The sequence below is a fragment of the Taurulus bubalis genome (assembly GCF_910589615.1).
Source record: "Taurulus bubalis genome assembly, chromosome: 16".
Classification (NCBI taxonomy): domain Eukaryota; kingdom Metazoa; phylum Chordata; class Actinopteri; order Perciformes; family Cottidae; genus Taurulus; species Taurulus bubalis.
Window position 1 is genome coordinate 18,825,913 of NC_136604.1, and position 21,911 is coordinate 18,847,823.

At 43.5% G+C, this 21,911-nt stretch overlaps 1 protein-coding gene across 3 annotated transcripts; it reads left to right on the top strand.

The window, feature by feature from the left end:
- Positions 1-1,265: 1,265 nt before the first annotated feature.
- Positions 1,266-17,367, top strand: fam49al (family with sequence similarity 49 member A, like). 3 transcript variants are annotated; one of them, XM_079232072.1, is made up of 12 exons: positions 1,431-1,491; positions 3,983-4,062; positions 5,380-5,459; positions 9,164-9,285; positions 10,336-10,441; positions 13,133-13,269; positions 13,366-13,443; positions 13,579-13,695; positions 14,292-14,371; positions 14,709-14,835; positions 16,008-16,078; positions 16,168-17,367. In XM_079232072.1, the coding sequence occupies exons 3-12, from the start codon at positions 5,387-5,389 to the stop codon at positions 16,229-16,231; spliced, it is 975 nt and encodes a 324-aa protein (XP_079088198.1). In that variant the 5' UTR covers positions 1,431-1,491; positions 3,983-4,062; positions 5,380-5,386; the 3' UTR covers positions 16,232-17,367. The 3 variants fall into 3 exon arrangements, with proteins under 3 accessions (XP_079088200.1, XP_079088199.1, XP_079088198.1); XM_079232074.1 differs by lacking the exon at positions 5,380-5,459 and having other exon boundaries at positions 1,266-1,491; XM_079232073.1 differs by lacking the exon at positions 3,983-4,062 and having other exon boundaries at positions 1,266-1,491.
- Positions 17,368-21,911: the final 4,544 nt, after the last annotated feature.

Consider the following 21,911-nt stretch of genomic DNA (forward strand, 5'->3'; position numbering starts at 1 on the left):
GATAAACACAAGCGAAGGTAGGAATGAAAAATGAGGAGTGGAGAAAAATGCTGAGAGAAAGAAAAAAAAAAAGATCAGCAGCTGAAAAACAAGGACACGGCAGAGAAACACCATATGGAGTAGTCGGAGAGTGAAGGGATGGATGGACAATTTAGGAATAAGGAAACAGTAATGAGAAAGATAGTCGCTGCATCCATTGTGTGCGGTATACAAGCTGCTGCAAGGGTTTGATTCACAGGCCACTGAATACCCAGCCAGCCAGTGTGTGACAGAAAGAGAGATCATTGTGGTTTTGAGGCAGAGAGAAAGACGCACAGATGGAGAAAGGGAGTTCAGATGGCATTATCGGCGAGTTAATAGTGGTTGGACTTGGCAGAGACGAGCAGTGCTGTTTTTTGTGCTCAGTAAATCCACACTGGTGAGGCTCCCGGGCCGTAACGTAATCAATACGAGCTGAAAGGAAGCTGGGAGGCCTCGCTCTGACGCTTTGGCTCCCAGTCCGGACCCAGGTTTTGCTTTTCAGCCGCCATGTGGGAGCCGAGCCGCGTCTTTATTAAGACTCGAGGAGCCCCTCGGTGTGGTTTCTCTTGCCGGACTACAGATGAGAGCTGTGTGCTGCTCGGTTGCATAAGACGGGGGCACTTTGCTCCACTTTCACGCTGGCTGACTGCAAACGTTGTGTGTCGAAGAGACACTGAAACAAGAGACCACCAAACACACTTCCTAATTCACAGAATGGCATGTCCTAATGCTCAAACGGTGAGCCGGTGATACATCCATTTTTTTTCTTCATGTAATGGACATTATGGAGGAAAGGTGTGTTGGCCGTTTCCGTTCTGCCACTTAGATTTGTTTGCATCTCAGGGCCGCCAGCGAGACCGAACGGCACCGTGACATAGATGTCGTGTGACAAGACAAGGCCAGAGGAGCCGGGAGAGTGCTGCTGAGTGGTGAAATAGAGAAGTGAGGCAGCGAGCAGAGCTGCAGGGGATATTTTTGAGGAACCCATTCTGACGTCAGAAACGAAAAAGAGAGAAGGAGTTTTCTCTATTTGTGGAAGTGTTGAAAAGACACGGACACACAACGGAGACGACACAGCCGGAAGGGGGAGGGGATGCAAACAACATTAAACATATCTTATTCTCTTAATACCAACAAATTCACCCAGCAGAGTGTCTTCTTGAAAGAAAAAAAAAAGAAGAAAAAAAGAAGCTGCACCAGGCACACAGACCAAATAGAGAAAACCACAGGCCTTTAAATAGATGGCTGAAAAAGAGAAGTGTGAAGTGGACGGAGATACGCAGAGGCAGAGGAAGAAAGAGCGAGAGCAGAAGTTTACATCAGTCTCTATGAGGAGCAGAGGGGCCGTCGCTCAGAGCCGAGCTAACCGGGGGTTTAACGACAGCAACGACTTCACGAAGCAGGGAGGACGAGGACGGGGAGAGGAAGAGAAAGAGAAAGGAAGAGCTATATCACTCGTAGGAAGAGAGGGTAAGAAGAGACGAGCTGTTGGTTGGTTTCTAGATTTCCGGTTTAATTATTTTATTTTTTTAAGGTGTAGTGAAGGTTTGTGTTCACCATAAGTGAAAATGAGACAACGACTGATTGCTGTTGAGGCTCTGAAGCTCGGTGCATCAGATCACCGTCGTAAGCTACTGACCCAGAGAGTGTGTATGTGTGTGTGTGCGCAGAGCTGGATGCTCTTCCATTTTTATTTTTTTCTCCATCTTCTGCTGAGACGTGCAGACGATATCACCAGGCCAACAGTATCCTGGCAACCATCAGCCGAGCGCTGCTCTAAGGATGGACCACATGCTGCTCCAGACTCGGTCGGCGTGTGTGTGTGTGTGTGTGTGTGTGTGTGTGTGTGTGTGTGTGTGTGTGTGATAACGTGCACACACTCACTATGTCAGAGAGCTCTCATTGCTTCATACGAGGCCCCGACTTGAATCTGGGCCTGATTTTGTTTGCGCCTTTGCGATCACCATGTCAGGCTGAAGATGTGAATCAGTTATTCATATATTCATAGCGTCAGTTCAGCGTGCATCTCGAAGCAGGCGGTTAAAAAGTCAGAGGAGATGGAGAACGTTGTACATGTCTGGACTGATGCTCACAGGTTCACAGCGGTGACTCAGCATCTCTCTCTCTCTCTCGTCGCCTCCCAACTGATTTACTAGATGGCGTAAACGTGTAAAACAGAAGGAAAGCACAAATCTGAGAGATAAATTGCTTCTTTGGAGAACGTCCGCGTGCCGCCTCAGCGGCTGGAGGGTGTAACTCCATCCCCTCTCTGTCGGTTCCTCAGTGCTGCATTGCAACACCCGTTCTTGCTGAGGTACAGTTAAAAGGCCGGGCTTTTTTTTTTATTTTTTTCTTCTTTTCTGCGGGACGGTGGCATCTCGTAAACATGCTAATGTCAGCCATTAATCACTCTTGCAGTGGGGGAACTGATAGGCCTCGGCTCTGTGTGTGCTAACATAGCACATAAACACACAGAGGATATGGCAGAGGAAGTGAAACTTGGCAGCGGCTCACCTTCTGCTACCGAAGGCCCTTCATGATGAGGGGGGAGGTTAAAGAGGGAGGCTTTCACAGGCTTTCAGAGTCATTTTTGAATATTGGATTCCACTTGGTTTTGGTGTTTATTTTATGCGACACATGTGCCCTCTAAATCCTCTTCCTCTTTGATCCCTTGACATTCATTTCTCTTAAATTTCCTCTTTACGTAGCTGTTAGTTTATTAAAAGCATGTTATATATGTATACACTCTCACAATTTCACACTGACTGTACATTCAGCTTGTTCCCGCTCTTTATTGAGGCTGTATGATGTTTACGAGGGAAATATTCAAACACGAGGCTACATGTTACTTATGCCTGCAACATTCAATCAGATGGTAATAACGACATATTTGGTATCTGTAGAAACGTTGAAGTCTCGAACTTGGGGTTAGATCCCTTAAATATACTGCTAAAGCTAAACTACTAGGTCCCGTTTTGAGTATAGATACTAGTCGATCATCTTCTGGGCAGGAATAGCACTTCTCTTCTGCTGCAAGGTAAATAATATTTGTGATTAATCGCTGTTAGTTAAAATGTTTTAATTCAAATCATAATTTACCGTTAAAAATGGTCCTGTTTCGTTTTGCACGCTTGTGATTAAGTACAAGAAGAATAGTAAAACAAGATATGCTTAATATTTAGTGGTAATGAAAATGTATTCAGGAGGAGCCTATTAATGATGCATCCACCTTATACAGTATGACACATAGCTCTCTCTCCCTTAACTCCCCAACACACGGCGCTTTTAATTTTTAAATGCTGGCCCTGAACTTTTACTTTTACTTAATATTTGGCCCCCGGGGGATCGAAGAGGTTGAGAGCGGGGACAACTGTCATGGTCTTCCATTTTTTTTAAAACACCCGACATATGTTGTTTCATCTGGTCCTGAACACACAAGCATTTTCTTCCTGCATCTCTGACCCAAAGTTTAATCTGATAACGCTTGCATCATCGGTTTCATAGAGTTCTGGCATCTGGCGGTTGGGTATGAAGCATAAAGAGCCCGTCATAAAGTCTCCATGTAGGATGCTGTGCTTGAAGAGCATCAGGAGAAAGTAGGCTGTACATAGCCAGCTTTTATTAGGTTACGATAGTGTAACTGGATTAAAACCGCCGCTCGGCTCTAGTGACTCCCGATGAGCGAGCTAAACGATGCACTACTGGGCTTTGCCCACCCTCTAATGGGATGTGATCAGTGTCCTTTGTAACTGGGATGTCTGACTTCGCTCTGGACATCTTGCTAAGACAGAAGGATGGAGGAGGAGAGGGAGAAGGGATAATTATAGAAAAGTGCAGATGGGTAAAAAAAAAATGAATTAAACACTCAACCTGCTGTGTTCTCTTTTCGCATGCTGTGTTCTGTCGTTCGGGTTGCCAGGTTCTGCGTACTGTATGCATTTTGTTGTTTCCTCCCATCCAGGTCGCCAGCCATGGGGAACCTCATTAAGGTCCTTGGCAAGGATTTAGAGAACTGTCCACATTTTTTCCTGGACTTTGAAAGTAAGTGAGCGCCGGGGCTGTGTGCACGTGTCTGTGTGCACGTGTCTGTGTGCTTAAAAATGTGTGTGTGCACGTGCAGAGGTGTGCAGTGAGAGGTGGCCGGGTCACGGGAGGTACACGTGGATGTGAGCTGCTGAGTTGTTGATGGTGTGATGGAGTGTTGTTGTGGGTGTGGTTTGTCATTATCAGACGCTCTCTAGTCCCACTCTCCGCGCTTTCTGACACGAAAGCTGTTTCCGATGATGGTGTAAATATATACGGTGCGTAGGAATAGAAAAATGTTGCTCCGGTAATTACAGGGAGACAAACAAGCATTAGTATTAAAACAAAAAAAATACATTTCCCTGTCCTGAAATACAAATATATGTTCTGATATTTATACAGTGTATCGGGATGTGACTCCTTACTACATGTAAGAGTGCATTTTTATAGACAGTGATTTTATGGGATTCTATTTAAATCAATATTATGCAACTAACTTGCCCAATACTGAAATAATATGGTGACTTTCTTTAATAATGCATTATGAAACATACCTAGAGTGTGTTATTATCTGCTTATGTCACTGTATAATCAGAGCACTCCTGAATATTCATAAGGCCTCGTAAAATAATCATTTTTATATAAAGCATCGTATAACGACTTCTAACATCAAGTATCATACTACTGGCTTAGATTAAATATATGCAAGGACAACACATACAACGCTCGAAGTAAACAACTTTTTATTCCCCCCCAATAAAACTAATTCAGTTTGTCTTTGAACAAATGTACAATATAAAATGAGGAATACATTCTAGTATTCAAGTTTTTCTTTTCATCGTTTTCATGCTTCGGATAATTTTCTCAATCTAAACAAATCTCATCCTAAATAGTTGAAGATGTGTGCCATTAAAAGGTGGATTGAATTTGTACATTCACATATTTTCTTACATATAAATCTGCAAATGCAAAATAAGATTTTGATTGGATTCCATTCACACACACTCACTGGAGCATTTGACCTTTAACCTTAAGGGTTACCATCGTCACCAAATCAATGACTTTTGTTCTACTTGAAGCAAGCTATAAATATGACCAGGAGTGGGATTAAAGAAGCTCTGTGTTCATGTTGCCATGCTTCACCCGGGACATACTTCCACCAAGCCATTCCAACGACGCCATCTCATCCAGTCCCCCACCCGACACCTTCACCTCTCACACACACACACACGCACACACACACACACACACACACACACACACACATGTACACGCGCACAACCCCGACACCCGTCCCCTCATCACCCACAGACTTCTCCCCTCTCTCTGTTCCAGGGGGCTCATGGGAAACCTCCTGAAAGTGCTGGCTTGCGCCGAACTTGAGCATGGCCCAATAGTTTTCCTTGACTTTGAACGTGAGACCATCCGCTTCTTATTTTTTTGAGTTATCCCTTTCTCTTCGTTGCCTTTGCTTTCTTTTCCTCATTCCATCGATCTTAGCTGGCCATTGTGTCATCTTCACATCCTTAGTTTCCCCCTTTCTTCCTCCCCAGCTCCTCTCCTCCTCGCCCAATTGTTTATCTTCTGATTTCTGCTCCAGGGACTGGCATTTAGAAAGGCATTTGGCTTCTTTCTAAAGAGTCTTATTCACATGCGCCACATCTTATTAGACACAGACAGATGCACAATGGCGCAGTGACGCTGTTGCAAAATGACAACAATAATGCTTTGATCTCGACTGCTAAGCCACACAAAAAAGAAAGAAAGTAAATGCCGGTCCTGTGTGGGTTCCTGTTGCTCGGGGATGACGATGGCGAACAAAAAGTCTATCGTCATCCCTCCACCTCCTCATCTCCTCATCCCCTATTGTGCGACCTATTGTGTGTCTGCCCTGTCTGTGTGTGTGAGTGTATTGCACTAAATAATGTGTGAGTGAAAGAAACTGAAAGAAAGAGAGAAAGAGGTTTATAAATAAAAAGAACCCACCTCTATCTTCCCCTTTTTCTCAATTTCCCAGTCAGTGAATTCTAAAACTTTGCAGTGTGAAAAAAAATCCATCTCAACATTTTATTTTTGGCCTTAAAATCTGCTGTAGTTGTGCAACACATGCCAGAAACATTGGAAGTTAAAAAAAGACTGCAGCCATGTTAGCATCTGTGTGAGGCGCTACTTGTTGAGCCACACGCTAACATCAGCACACTAGCGGACAACGTCACTACGTTTACATGCACCAAATATTGCCCTTATTCCAGAAAAAGACAATATTATCCCATTAGCTGTTTACATGGCTAATGATTATTCCACTAGTGTTCCTGTTTACATGGAGCCCTGCATATTCCGATTAAACGACGCTGCATCCTCAACACAAGCCGGTGAATCGCACATCAACGCCATTCTCGGCTGTGTTTGACAGGGGTTCGATGCCCGAATATGTCGTTTTTGGCATCGAGCGCCATTTTGCTTCTTTGCTTTAAAATATGTTTTTAAGCAGACTTGTTGGACCGAGCAAACGCAGCCTCGCTCTTTTCATTCCTTCGGCCACCTTCTAGAAAAGGTCGTTGCGATATTTGTGCAAATTCTAAAACCTGTTGATGTCCAAGTCCATCATGGTGCCGAAAAGTAGGTGTGTATCAGCTTGGCAAACTATTGGCTAGTTGGTTTGTGTAGAACGCACAGAGCTGGTCATAAAAACCCTTTAATGACGTAATCGGAAATTGCTCCGTTCGGAAAAAAGCCTAATTCAGAACATCTAATTGCAAAAGTACATATCAAATTTGGAATATTGTCATATTCTGAATAACAGGGAAATATGAGTGTGCATTTTAACGTAGTCAATGACAAAACTAACATGCTCATGTGTGGCAGATATACTGTAATATTGTTCACCGTCTTAGTTTAGCGTGTTAGCATCTTTGCTAATGAGCACTTGACATGTCGTTATCATGACTAAAAAACAAGCTTTATTTTACTACATGCGGTAATCCAACAATCTTGTCAAAAAGACTGATTAATTGTTAAGATGGAGATGTTTTTGCAGTGTATCCCGATGTATTCTGCTCCTCCTCAACCACTTTCCCCTTTAACAGCTGGCTTCCTCCTCCTCCTCCTTAACTGACTGTATGTTAGGGTGGGAGTGGGAGAGCTCACTGCTGGCAAGAGACGTCAGCTGACAAACATGCTGAATTTCCCCTTCATTTATTATGCCTGTGATTCACTTTACTTCAAAAGCAAGTGGAATGAGTCAGACTCAGGCATGCAGCTTTAGACCCCGACCACCCCAATGCCATCTGTGAGCTCTCCTCGACCCAGAGACACAGTCAACTCTGTCACACAGCTCAAAGTTTGGTTTAATTCTGAGCTCTCATTTAACTATTGATGAATGCTAATTGTGATACAGTGTTTAAAAATATTTTGAAGGATCAAATCTGATGACAAAAATGTGGATAATTTCTCAAAACATGGAATCCGCCGCCATTCTCACATGCTAAATTAAAGTTTCCCAAAGGTTCGACATTTTGGGAAGTGAGTTTATTTGCTTTCTTTTTTATTTTACTTTTAACATTTTGCTTTGGAGCTACATAACAGGAGTCGCTTAGGTTAGCTTAGCTTAGCATAATGACTAGACAAATGGGGGGAAACAGCTAGCCTAGCTCTGTCCCAAAGCAACAAAGCACCTATAAAGCTCAATATAGATGTTATATCTCATTTCTTTAATCTGTGCACCCTTTCAAGAAAATAGTCCACCATTAAAACCCTGCAGGAAACCTTTCACCCAAAGTGAGCCTGCTAAATTATAAATCTTGCTGTAGCAAAGGTGTCCTCGCCATGGCTAGCTATATTATCTCCAGGCTAACAGTTTCTCCTGCATCCAGTCTTCATGCTAAGCTAAGCTAACTCAGCTATATTTAGCGAACAGATATAAGAGAGGTATTAGTCTTCTCGTCTTACTCGGCTAGAGAGCGAGCTAATCCTTTAATGCAATGAGCATATGCTCCGTTCATTTTGCTATTAGCTAGCAACAAAATATGTTGTTGTTTACAAGATAAACGCACATTTAAGAGAATTCGTTACAGAAATAGCTGCAGTTGCTGTGCCTGTTATGCCAGCCAGGGTGCACGTAGGATAGCAAATATCCCACGATGACTATTTCTCTGCAGGGAGGCAATGCCTCGTGGTGCAAAAATAATCAGCGGCGCTACCGCATGTAGAGAGCTGGCGGGACAAACTCCCACTCTCGCTTTATACCTGAGTCACACAGAGAAAACCAAACACAGTGATGACTCAAGAGGCCACATCCTAAATTGTGTCCCTTAAACACCTCCGTCCTGTATGCGTGCAGCTCGCCACATGGGCACACAAAGCAGAAGTGTGACTGGGAGGCGCCCTGCGGCAAAAACAGAGTTTACAGTAAGCGAGCTGCTCGGTGTGTACAAGTGGAACAGAGAAAGAGAACGAGTGAGCCCAGACGTCGGCCTCCATGCTGCTCGTTTGTCTTAACATTTCTCACAATAGTGAGAAAAAGAAGGATAAGAATGTCACATTAATCTGATGGGACTATTACTCTCCTTAACCTCCACTGCATGAACAGCTGAGATGCATTGTTTAAGCGGCGCTTTCGCAGCCACATCCTCATCCAAATAGTTCCCCGAGGTGAAACTGACTTGTCATCTTCTGGTCCTTATTAAATACACACTGTAATCAAACCTCCCTGTGTGACAGAGCGTGGCTTGCAGGTCCCTAGTTATAACTCCTCGGTGGGTAAATTGGATCATTAGTTTACTTGCCAGATTTTGACCTGAGATGGCTGCAATGTGAAATGCAGCCATTTCCACATTTTTGCTTTTATTGTGAGTAATTATTCATCTCAGGATATTATCTTGCCCTCTAGGGTGTCGTCTTTTCAGCTCCTCCTTCCTCACTAACCTCCTTCTCTCCTCAAATTTCTCTCCCCTTCTTCTCATTTTCTACCGGCCATCTTTCCTCTTCCTCTTTTCTGCCACCTCTTAAATGTGTTCCAACCGGACCTTACATCACACTTTCACTTCCCACTCCCCCGTCTTCCTTCCTCTCTCTCTCTCTCTCTCTCTCTCTCTCTCTCTCTCCATTCTCCCCCTCCCAGATGCTCAACCCACGGAGGCAGAGACAGCCGTGTGGAACCAGGTCAGCGCCGTGCTGGAGGAGGCTCATGGGATCCTGGCCGAGCTGCAGTCCTATAACGGCGCGGGCCAGGAGATACGAGAAGTGAGCACCCAAGCAGTCCATGAGGCGCCGAACATCAATACACTCCGGTTTAGTCGAGCCACGGCGCCGTGTGTGTGAGACGCACGCGGCCCGTGACACGACGTGTACAGTGCAGTATGCACGAGGCAGAAATGTGTGAAAGTATTTTTTCAAAACAAACACTTCATGCAATATGTTGTTGTTGTTTGAGGCGTCAACATCATCCGTAAGAAGACTGGTCTCGATGAACAGCAGCGTGGTTGTGCTCAGATGAAGCGGTTCCCTCTGCAGAGAGCGTTGCTCAGCTGTTGCGTTGCTCCACTTGTTAACAAATAGTGCTGAATTGTTTCCTCTCCTCGCTTCCTCACCTTGAGGCCTGAGGAAAGACTCTTCCACCTCACCATATTCATTTAGCTTAACTGTTTTATTCTGATTCAAACATGTGCACCTGCTGAGGATTAGGACTCCATGGCACTAGCATGTGTGAGTTAAAATGATGTGATTATTAGTGGTGCATTAAAGGATAAGTCTGGCAACATTCGGTATTTTTCTTATTGTCAATAAGTCCCATAGAAAGACCAAAACCAACAATGAATTCATCTCACACATTACACCCGATACGTCTGTATGAGTCACACCATTGCACCGGTGATATGTTCCTTTATGACGATTAACATGTAAGAGAGTAAATCCGACATGTAATCTCTTGCTGCCAGCAAATGTATTTTAGTCCATAGCGGGAAAATAGTCCCCCACAAATGCTCTATTCACTCCAGTTTGAGAAAAACATTGCTTTGTTGACAATTAGAATTATACTGAATAACACCAATCTCTTGAGCTCCCATTTGTCTCCCAGTCTGTCTGGTGGGTAGTTTGGAAAACGACATTTGATACTCAATTATTGACTGAACTGAAATCGCCATAATATGGGAAGTACTATCAAAGTTGAAGGTTAAAATGTTTTGCCGAAGTGAAATACTGCTTTAAGGAACAGAGGATAGGAAGGAGAGTTTTGTTAATGTTTTTTTGGAGAGTTACATCTGTGCTTCTGCCTGTGTTCATCGCCCGCAGGCCATCCAGAACCCAGGCGACCTCGCTCTGCAGGAGAAGGCCTGGAACGCAGTCTGCCCCCTGGTGGCCAAACTGAAACGCTTCTACGAGTTCTCCCTCCGACTGGGTGAGCATAACATTACGTACAGCGCATAGAGTCATTCCAGGAGATGTAACACACACTCTCCGGTGGCCATGCAGGAAGTCTGATAAGAACTGGAGTAACATAAATATAAATGTAGAATGTCAGCCAGTCAGAATCACAGAAGCAAGGCCGTGACTGTGGCTAAAAGGGTTCAGTATTTCACCTCCGTGGGTTGAATTGTGTTGACTGGGTATAGAGTCAGAGGAAAGAATAAAAGAAAAAGCAGAAGAAGATGAAGGTGAAGGGTGCACACAGGAAGAAGAGCGTCACTCTCACTTCTGTAAAGGCCGTCGAGAGCTTTTCTTGGACTCCGGTAAAATCGCAAAACCTTTTCTTTGGTCTCCGTTTGTCACATTTTGTGACACGAATGAGCGTGGAAAGGCCGTTTGGAGCGTGGTTTAGCATTCAAGTTTACGGGAATGCTGAAACGTTCAACATATGCTCTCACAGATTCCTACTGCATGAGACTGGCTGTTGCTTTGGTCTTTTTGACAGCTACTCGACAGTGTGAGACGTGCGCCGTATGTGACAGACAGACGCTGTGGCACTGTGACCCTGACAGATGCAGGAAAAAGGAAGATATTTTAGACTCTTATTATTACTTACATAGAGATGACATCATTCCAAACGGGAACAAGCACAGGGACAAAGCCAACATAAAGCTCAGGAGGTGGAATAAACTAGCTGGCACCACTCTGGTCATCTCAAGTTATCGTGTATGAGACAATAGAAATATGTTGGTGATGATGACATACGCCAATGTGTATAATTTGGGTTCCCAGCTCATTACAGGGCATGGTTTGGTATTTTGTGTGCAGTATAACGTATGAGGTGTATAAGTGTCTTAGTCGTATAAACTGGGTTTTTCTATGTGTGAGGAATCTTGGAAACATAAAGAGATCCAAATAAAAACTAAATAATCAAATTACTAAATTACTAGCAAATGGCCATCTTGTTCTGTTAGTGCTGCTTCACGGCTTCACTCCATGTTGCCAAAGAACCGCCATCAAGATTTTACGTGCAGTTTCACTCTGGCAGCATTCCTTAACACACACACACACACACACACACACACACACACACACACACACACACACACACACACACACACACACACACACACACACTGATGTCCTCTCAGCCATCTCTGCAGCATCCTGACCTAGCAGCCAGGCAGCCGTTGCTACGGAAACAGTGGTACATGGTGGTCCAGCACAAAGAGAGAGATGGGCTGCCTGCCGCCTCTGCTCTGCCTTCCAATAATAATGCTTCGATGTCGTGGACATCGTGTACTCGGCTCACCGAGGAACGAGGCGTAACTAATAATTAATGATAATGTTTCTGCGCTAATGGATCCGTGAGATGAGATACGCTGCAACAGATATCTTGTCGCCTTCCCGCCCTCCTTATGGCGGGAGAAGGATCAAACATTAATGAGCAGGAGGGTTGTTTATTTGACCAAAGCGGACAACAGGAGGTGAAGAGGTCACACACACACACACACAGTAACAAACAGCTGCAGGGTCTCTCTCTCCAGACTGTCAGGATATACAGTGTAGACCCTCGGGAGCCGGCGGATAGGAGCCGTGTGCTCTGTGCTAACAGCAGGAGGGCGAGTGGGGCCCTTCAGATGAAACACTTCATTGCTGTATTTATAGAAGGCCCTTGTGCATTATTAATGCAGAGGGAGGGATGGGGCCTCAGGGGACTTTGCTTCTGAGGCATTACTACAGAGAGCCTCTGAGGTCCGGTCTGTATTTGTCACAGCTTACGCTCAGTGGTGTGACACGGGGGACGGTCACAGGGAGGCCGCAGTGTGACCTCTAGGATCATCCGACTAACGCACAAAGAGTGCGGCTATAGCATAACACACCTGACTCTCTGACTTAACTGTTGGCCGTCAAGGTGCATCGTGGGTAAACTAGGCGCCAGGTTTTGACGAGGAAGAAGAATGCACGAAATTCAGGTTATTCTGCATCAATTTTCATCCTTTTTTCTTTTTTTTTTTCAACCCTCCACGTTGAGTCCGACAAGTATAGGAGTGCGATGCTAAATCGGTGGATCTTTAAAGGATTTCCAAAGTCATTAGGATTAATACTGAGGGGAACATGAACGGACTAAATTTCATAATCCCTGAAGTTGAAAATGTATATTTTCTGAACTAAAGTGGTGGACAGACCAACTTCGCCATCCTTAAAGTGATGCTGACACAGAAGTCCACATTTAGAGTTCACCAGGCATGTTGTCCCAAAGCCTGAGGACTCCAATGCTACATTTCTGGACACGTTTAATGTTAAATCTCAGCCAGAAGGACCTGTTTGAGGACCCGAGCCCTGGTTCTCAGAGGGGGGTCCAAAGGTCTGCTATCCTGCCCGAGGCTGCAGGTCCATTTCTAAAAGCCCAACTGGACTCCAGTGATACCTGGCGAGGAGGCGACAGAGCTGGAGTGAAGCGATTTCACCGGTCTGAAGCCGTTTAAATCCCGCTGCTGCGTTTTGTTTTTACATCTGGGGACATGAAAGAGAATCCAGATGAAGGCCAGATTAGAGAGAATTACAGCAGTGTGATGAAAGTCTGTACATCACATCGTGATTCCAGCTCGTGTGCGGATACTTTTTCTAACATCCGAGTGTTTATGTGTGTGTGTGTGTGTGTGTGTGTGTGTGTTTGCAGAGAACGCCCTGCGCAGCCTGCTGGAGGCGCTGACCAGCCCGCCGTACGCGCCCATGCAGCACCTGGAGAGAGAGCAGGCGCTGGCCAAACAGTTCGCTGAGATCCTGCATTTCACGCTCAGCTTTGATGAACTCAAGGTGACGCAGAGTCTTTTTTTTATTACAGCCCTCAAGAGACTGACCTTTACTGTATGAGATCAATATCATGAATCTCACTCTCCTCTCACCACGCAGATGACAAATCCAGCCATTCAAAATGACTTCAGCTACTACAGGAGGACTATAAGTAGGAACCGGCTGAACAACCAGCAGGTGAGGCCTCGGAGGCTCAACGTGCAGCACGGCTTCCCTTTCTTTCCCTCTTCAATCGTTCCTTTCAAGAGATTTTCTGTTACCGCCTGGATGACACGATTATCACTCGACGCCTGTTTTGTGTTTTCCACGCAGCTGGAAGCGGAGAACGAGGTCAACAACGAGATGGCCAATCGGATGTCCCTGTTCTACGCCGAGGCGACGCCAATGCTGAAGACGCTGAGCAACGCCACCACCAAGTTTGTTTCAGAGGTAGAGACACAAATCCTCCTCAGTCAGATCTTTACACACGTTTACAGTGAGAAGACTTAGAGGAGGATGTCTTCTTTTCTTTCAAACTATAGTGGAAGGAAAACCTCCAAAAGGCACATTTAGGTGTTTTATTTGACGACTTTGTCTATTTGCGTCCGTAGGTTTCTCCTAAATTTACCTTTAGATAATGACTCAGTTGTGTAATCGAACTAACAAGTTCAGGAAACTTGTAACACAAAAAAGAATTGTCTTCAATCAGTCAATGAATGCACTTAAAAAGTTGCCCATGCTAAAAAAAAAATTTCTTTTAGGCCAAATACATTTTAAAGTGTTGGAAGAAGTCTGTTTCTAACTTCAGTTCATCTCAATGAAACTGACATTTGAGACTTTTGCAGAATCTCAAGGACACTTAAACTCTGCAGGTGTGCTTTGTCTCCCCCTAGTGGTGGAACATTTTGTTCAATCAGTACATAGACTACAGCGCATTTGTTAGTGAGGGAAAGGATGAACATCCATCTAATATCAAAACATTCAAATATTAATAATAGTATCGGCTTATTTTCTGCGCTGACTTCTCTTATTCCCCCGTCCTCCAGAACAAGACCTTGCCCATCGAGGACACCACGGACTGCCTGAGCACCATGGCCTGTGTGTGCCGCGTCATGCTGGAGACTCCGTGAGTACTTTCCTCACTTTCCCTTCTCTCCATCAATCCGATCTCCTCCTCCTCCTCCTCCTCCTCCTCCGCAACGTCGTCCTCTCCAAAAAGGTCACGAGCCCCGGATATTAATTAACAAGCCCTTTCAAAGCGAACACAAAAGATCGTCTCAAGTTTGAGCCTCTAATTCAACACACGAGATCGCACCAAGTCAGAGAGTTAGAGAGTCTTTCATGCTGCGTTTAAAATGTTTGATGTCTTTATGCGAATGGAAAGCCATCAGCAATTTGTCAAGGCTTTCAAATCGTGACCTTGACCTGTGCTCATTTCTCTTTGTTGAACTCCTCTCCTCCAGGGAGTACCGCTGTCGGTTCACCAACACAGACACCATGCTGTTCTGCATGAGGGTGATGGTGGGCGTCATCATCCTCTATGACCACGTTCACCCCGTCGGGGCCTTCGCCAAGACCTCCAAAATCGATGTGAGTACACGCACAGATATTCTGTGTTTGTAACAGACGCACATCTTTGTGTTTTCTGCCCTGCAACACTGTGACACAGTCCCTTTTAACATTTCTATTTGATTACATTAGAGCCTGTTTGTCGTGTTTGCTTCTGGTACTTTTGCTAATTAACTAAAATCGACATTTTAAAACGGAGTGTTTACAGTGCTGCAAGTCCTTGGGAAGCGCACTCACGCACACACACACTCACACACACCTTTCTAATACATCATCACAGGCCCGATAAGACTTTTCAGCTACTAAAAGCTGCAGTAAAAGCTGCCTGGTTCTGCTTTAAGAAGCCACTAAGAATTGTTTTGTTGGTCTTTACTGCACTGTTTACTGTTCCTGATCCATAATCATGAACAACTCACTTCTTCAGTGCTTGTGCACATACGTTTGAGTATCTGGAGTGAAATAAGACGACGCAGTCAGTTTTTTGTGGGCTGTCTAGATCAGAAAACATGGGATTCAACAAACCCTTCATTCAGATTTGGGCTTTATTCAGGAGGGGGATTTAAAGAGACAGTCAGCGTTTCAGTCAGATTGTGAATACAGGTGTATCCAGGCAGGGAGGATGATGGATTATTTTATATTTTTTACATTAAATCATGTAAACCTCTTCTAGCAGAAACCTAAAATACAAGTACGAGCCTCACAATGAGCATAATGTGTTCCCTTTAAGAAATTAGGATTCGTTGGAAAAACAAACGTTGTTTTGTTCGGAAAACACATTTATTATCATTAATAATCAGCATTTAAAGCTGTGGCTCATAAGCCTCGGTCGTGACTCAGTGGTTAATCTGATGATGAAAGATGATTCGAGAAAGAGAGAAAAGGTTCATGTTGTCTTCTGCTTTCTCTAATTTGCTTTCTTTCTTGTAAAATACTGAATATTTTTGGCTTTTTCCAGAAGTAGAAATCCTTCCAATCAAAAACCACCTGTGAAGACAAAGAGACAATGCTTTATTTTAAACAGTAACAAACCAAGAGGGTCTAACCGTATAAATAAATATGTCCCGGTGCATGATACATATGAACATTACACACTTTTATAAACATGTGTTTTCTGAGTCGGTGTTTGCAGCAGCAGGTGGATCTGAAGCCGCTGACCTTTCTCTGACACCCTGTGTTGTCTTTGTGCCGTGCAGATGAAGGGCTGCATCAAGGTGCTGAAAGAGCAGCCGTCCAACAGTGTGGAGGGACTCCTGAACGCACTGAGGTGTGTATGAACCTGTGTGTGTGTGTGTGTGTGTGTCTCCGCGACATATACAGAGAAGATTCTCATTTTAACACGTCTCCCTTCTTCAGGTATACGACACGGCATCTAAATGATGACAGCACCTCCAAACAAATCAGGGCCCTGCTGCAATGAGGAGGAGGACAGAGGGAGGAAAGGAGGAGTGCACTTGAAGGAGGAGAAAAAAGAAGAGGAGGAAGAGGAGGAGGAGGAGGAGGAGGAAACAAACGCCAGGGGCCGAGAAAACCCGTTTGTTTTACGACGAAGGAAGGCTTAGAGAAACCTGATGATATTAAGAAGAGGAAAAATAATTATATATATTGTCAGCTGTCCATCATTCTGTCTCTCATTTTGTAAAGTAAGAAAAGAGAAAAAAAAGCCAGAAAAGAAAATATAGATATATATTAAAACAAGTGAAACACATGCAGCAGATGAAAAAGAAGTAGGATTAAAGAGGATGCTATATTGCAAAAAATGTTAAGGTCAGAACCGAAGCAAGCTGAAAATGTAAAAAAAAAAAAAAAAAAGAAAAAAAAAAGGGGTTTATGTTCCAGCAGTAGTCTGACAAGTATTTTTGCACACAAACACAACGCCATCTCCGTTCCCCTCAGATCTGATCCCAAACTGACTTCCCCTCCCGCGCTCCGTTTAGCCGGCGGCGGCGTTGAGCTCGAGGCTGCAGGTGTGTTGGCGCCGCCCCTCAGCTGCACTGACCTCCGCCTGCAGGTGACTGGTGGAGCAATGTGATGGATGCACTCCGGAGATTTGTTCCTGTACCTGTTTCTGTTCATTTGCAGCTGAAGGAAAGGAGGCAAAGTCTTTTTTTAAGATGTCTCACGTTTTTTTTCGCCCTGATTTCTGCTCCATCCCCCCCTCGCCCCTATTCTCACCCATGTTGTTTTTCCTTGGCACAAAAGAAATTCCATCTAATGTTGTGTGCCCTCAAGCTCTCTATGTTCCACACAACACATCATGCGAGTAGTCTGGCTTTACTTGAACAATGTCTCTCTCTCTCTCTCTCTCTTCGTGGTGCTAATGTGGTCTAGACATCACAGCACTAGCTTGTGAATTCATCCCTTTTTCTTTTTGCACTAATATGATTGAATCTCAGATTCAGAGAACATCTGCTTTCCGCCGTTCACATTAGTGCACAAACAGGGACGAATCTGATTTTACGAACTTAAAACGGCCTTCTAGGAAACCACAGCACACTTACTTCTTCACCCAGTGCCAAAGCTGATTGTTTTTTTGCTTTTCTTCCATCATGAAGCCTCGAGGAGGAGGAGGAGGGGGGGGGGGGGGGGGGGGGGGGGGGTGAACTCTTGACCTCTAAAACATCACCGATTGTCATTTTAAGTAAGAGGACAACATTGAAATGACGCTCACAAAGTCAGACGGTGGTCAAAGTCATATTTTAAGGGAGAGATCTGAGAGCTCCAGTGTAAATATGGGAGGCTTTTCTCAACAGGCATCTTGTGGTCAGCTTGGGTCCTCAAGGGAAAAACTGAACATACATGGAAATCTGCATCGCTAGGGTTCTTTCTTTTAGTACGAGGTTGTAAAAGAATTAAAAAATTTAAACGGAGATTAAAAAGAAGTGCTGTACTTTGGATGTCTATAGCCCTTAGTCTAATTTAATTTGATCTTATAATATATTTTCTATACAGGGGTATGTGAACAAGCATATTCTGTATAAATATATAGATGGCATGTTGTAAAAGTTCTGACAGAAATGTGTAAATAAGGTGTTTTTATTCATTTTTAATTGTTCAGTGACGCTGAAATTGGGTATGTGTTGTCTTTCAGAATTACCATGCGTTCGGCTTGGACCATCGGACTTGCCGTAGTCATAAGTTTCAGAAATTCAGCTTCATTACTGCAGATGAACCGGAGGGAGGGGAGGGACGCTGAGGCGGGAGGGAGGGAGGGGGGGAGGGATAGGGGGCCGTCCATTTGCTTGTTATTTTGTACATTTTGTGCAACAATAAACTTGTCATTTATTACATTCAACAATTGATGGTGTGTGTCTGTACAACGTCATAACTAATGCATATGCGGAGCACAGCTGGAACACAAATGTATTTAAAAGCTTATTATGTGCTGCAGCTCAACAATGAATTGGGCCTCATGCAACACAATTCTCTTAATTGTCTCTTTTATATATATATATATATATATATATATATATATATATATATGAAATATAAGGTAAACACTCTGAACCATCCAAATATGTTATGATGAATCCACTTGATCACAAATTGGAGGTGTGATCTGTTTATTATTAGTTAGAGGTCACCAGGAAAACAGAAACTTCAGCAGAAGTGAAATCAGGGTTCTGATAAATAAACTTAAAACAGTAAAAAAGTAAACATGCATTTTTTTTCAGAGCGTTAGTCCAAAAGTTAGAGTATCAAAAAGCATAAGAGAAACCATTCAGAAGCTGAGTGCATGCAATATCATCCAAGGGGCCTAAGTAGGGTAAATGGACCAAATAGTATTTAATTGACCACCAATGTAATAGTCCAATCCTTATTAATACTTGTATGTATTCTTGATGTTTTCTTCTCATCTTGGTAGAAGTGCTCTCGACTACTCGTAAAATCTTCTCTTGCCTCAGAAGAACAAAACCCCAGAAATGAATGGATACTAACAAGATAAGGAACAAACTAAATCTGAAATAAAGATGGAGAAAACATTTTTCTTATCAACCATCGCTTCCTGCATGAGGCCACTGTTTGGAAAACACTAAATGAAAGGTAAACATTTGTTTAATATCTACATAAATTCATCAGAAGAATCAATACGCTGCAATAACAGAGTAAAAAGTAGCATGAACTTGACAATTAACTTTCTCACGTTAGGACATGAACAAGTCATTTTTTGCTCTTTTAGTAATGCAAAGTGTAATATTGCATTAACTAAATATCACTATGATCAAACCACTACATGTGACATCACATGCACAAGGGGGCGAGGAACTACTGGAGTAGATCATTAAACACATACATATACATCATACATATGGTCACACATTTCTTGTTTAGATCCCGAAAGAAACACTGAAATCGTGCACAAATCGTCATATAATCTTTAATGTAATAAACACAGCAAACAAGCTTCAGGACGAACTTCCATCTCTCCGAGAGGAGTAGAATAGCTGGACTGGGTATGGCCATTGATTGTTCCATTCATCCATTATCCGAACCGCTTATCCTATTTAAGGTTCCTGGAGCTGATCCCAGCTCCATTGATTGTAACCGTAAATGTACTTCAGCCATGTCCCCTCTCTTACCACAAGGGGGCAGCAGAGGATCAGAAATGAAAGACTGTAAAACCAACCAATTAAGTTAAATATTGAATGCTTTATTGGGATCAAAACAGAAGGATTTACTTCCCCCTAAAAAAAAGCTTCTGACACTAATGAAATAAAAAAATAATGTTGCTCCAAATAAGCATCAGAGTTGGATAATCAAACAGCTTTAAAACATCTAATTAAACACTTAAACAGCATCGCTACTCATGAAGGCCCTAAGTGGTTTTTTTTTTTAAAGGTAACGGCTTCAGGCGCACAGAGTCCAGCTGTAAGGCCGTCTGGATGCACTGTATGTAGTGTGAGCGCTGGAAGGTTGAAAGTAGGGCAGGGGGACACAGGAGAGCCTGTCAGAAGTTATATATGGAAAAGGGAGCAGCCAGCAGATACTGAAGCTTCTTATAGCGCAGAATACAAACCAGCTTACACAGAGAAAGACACAGCTGCAGGTAAAAGTGATTTGGAAGTAAAATTAAAAAAAGATAGCAGGCAAATGATGGTTTAGAAGGAAGTGTGTGTGTGTGTGTGTGTGTGTGTGTGTGTGTGTGTGTGTGTGTGTGTGTGTGTGTGTGTGTGTGTGTGTGTAACTATCCACGAGTTTGGCATAGTGCCCTAACTGTCAAGTAATAAATAAGGAACCGACGTCTCACTTTACTTCCTTAATAGCATGCATTCAAACCTGCGTTACTCCTGATAAATGTGAATGATTTACTGCTGTTCAATAGACGACATGAAGTATACATGAATATACAAGTTGATGCACAGAAGCGGGTGATGAATTGTGACTTTGTGCATTAAACTATTTGAGGGTGAGCGCCTCACCTTTATCGTCTGGGACAAACTGGGCCTTTCAATAAAGAAGTACTTCACAGCAAAATGAATACAAAAATGAGGAAGCAAAACAGGCGACAAAAAGGAATTGTACGTTTCAGACTATTGTTATGTATTGTTATGTATTGTTATGTACCTGCAGAGCAACAGACTCCAACAGTCGAGGCTATCACATGATCCCAAAGTTCCCCAGAAGTGTTTTGCAAATTCCCCGCTTGAATTGTTGCTTTCCCTCTTTAAAGGCTCGGCCCAAACGGATCAGCTATTAACCGTTAACTGCCCTCCGTGTGGTGTGTGTGTGTGTGTGTGTGTGTGTCACCTTATCAGCCAAACTGTGTGTGCAATACACACGCAACAGTTGTTTCCCTCCGTTGGCTTCTCCTCCCGCTGAACTTTGCCAGCTCACACCACAGCCTCTATCTTTTTTCTTCCCGCGTTGTTTCCCGCTCTCACACTCTGTGTGTCTCTCACACACACACACACACACACACACACACACACACACACACACACACCCCTATCTGATGAACACACCACCCCTTCACCACCACCATATCAGTAGAAAGTCACTCTCCTCGCCAGCCGCAATGTAAAACAGCCCACTGGTGACCAACCTGCACGGTACAAGTGTGTGTGTGTGTGTGTGTGTGTGTGTGTGTGTGTGTGTTGTCCAAAAATTCAAAATGAAGAATTCTGCAGTAATCGACTACATTTTGGCACTTTTTTTAAACTTTAAAAGTTGGCTATTTGATGGCTAAAGGTGTTACATTTTAAATCACGGGCATATCTATTGCCTCCACACGGCCGTCAACATGGCGACGGTTGAGCCGGCAGCTCACAGCTAACAGCGCAAACAACGGCAACAGTGCCGATTAGAATCTTTTGCTTTTCTTAATAAGACATGCTGAAAAAAAAAAAAAAAAAAGGCACACGGACGGACGGTCCAGCTCCGTAAACAAAGCCCAGAGAAGCTCGGATCACAACACACAGCGAGAGGAGCGACTTCTTTCTCTGCTCATTTGACTCCACTGTATCTTTACGTATAGCGAATAGTTGAGCGGATGTTAAAACTTTACTTAATCTAAATGTTTTCTTTAATTTCTGTCTAAAATCATAAGACTGTCAATGTGCATCCAGCATGCAGAGGACATCAAGACTCCAGCAACATTAAAGTACAAACAACTTTATTGTGAGACCGGCAGATGAATCAACAGTTATTATCCTCTGTACACTACGAGTGATGCTGCAGCTTTGACCTCTTCAGACCTGATCCTTTCTCCAGTTTAAAGTACAGAAGGTGAAGATGTGCCAGAAATCCTCACAAACTCACATAGGAGCGATGTCAAAAAACATAATTCTACTGCTTTTAGGATCAATAAAGTTTCTCTGAATCATTTTCTAGAAATAATTATGTGTAAATCAATCGTTAGTGCAGTGATATGCCCTCAGTCTTTCTATAGTGATGGACATGGGTAACGTTTCTAAAGTGATCAATTCATAAACTAATGTTTTTTTTCTTCTTAGATTTACCCACAAGTCACATGCATGAGCACGCAGCTCTAGGTTCTCGGGGGAAAAGCCGATCGTTGGATCAGATATCACACATGTTGTACGGCTGCATAACTAATGTTTCCCATGCATCATCTGGACATACGTTGTAAAAGAAAAACA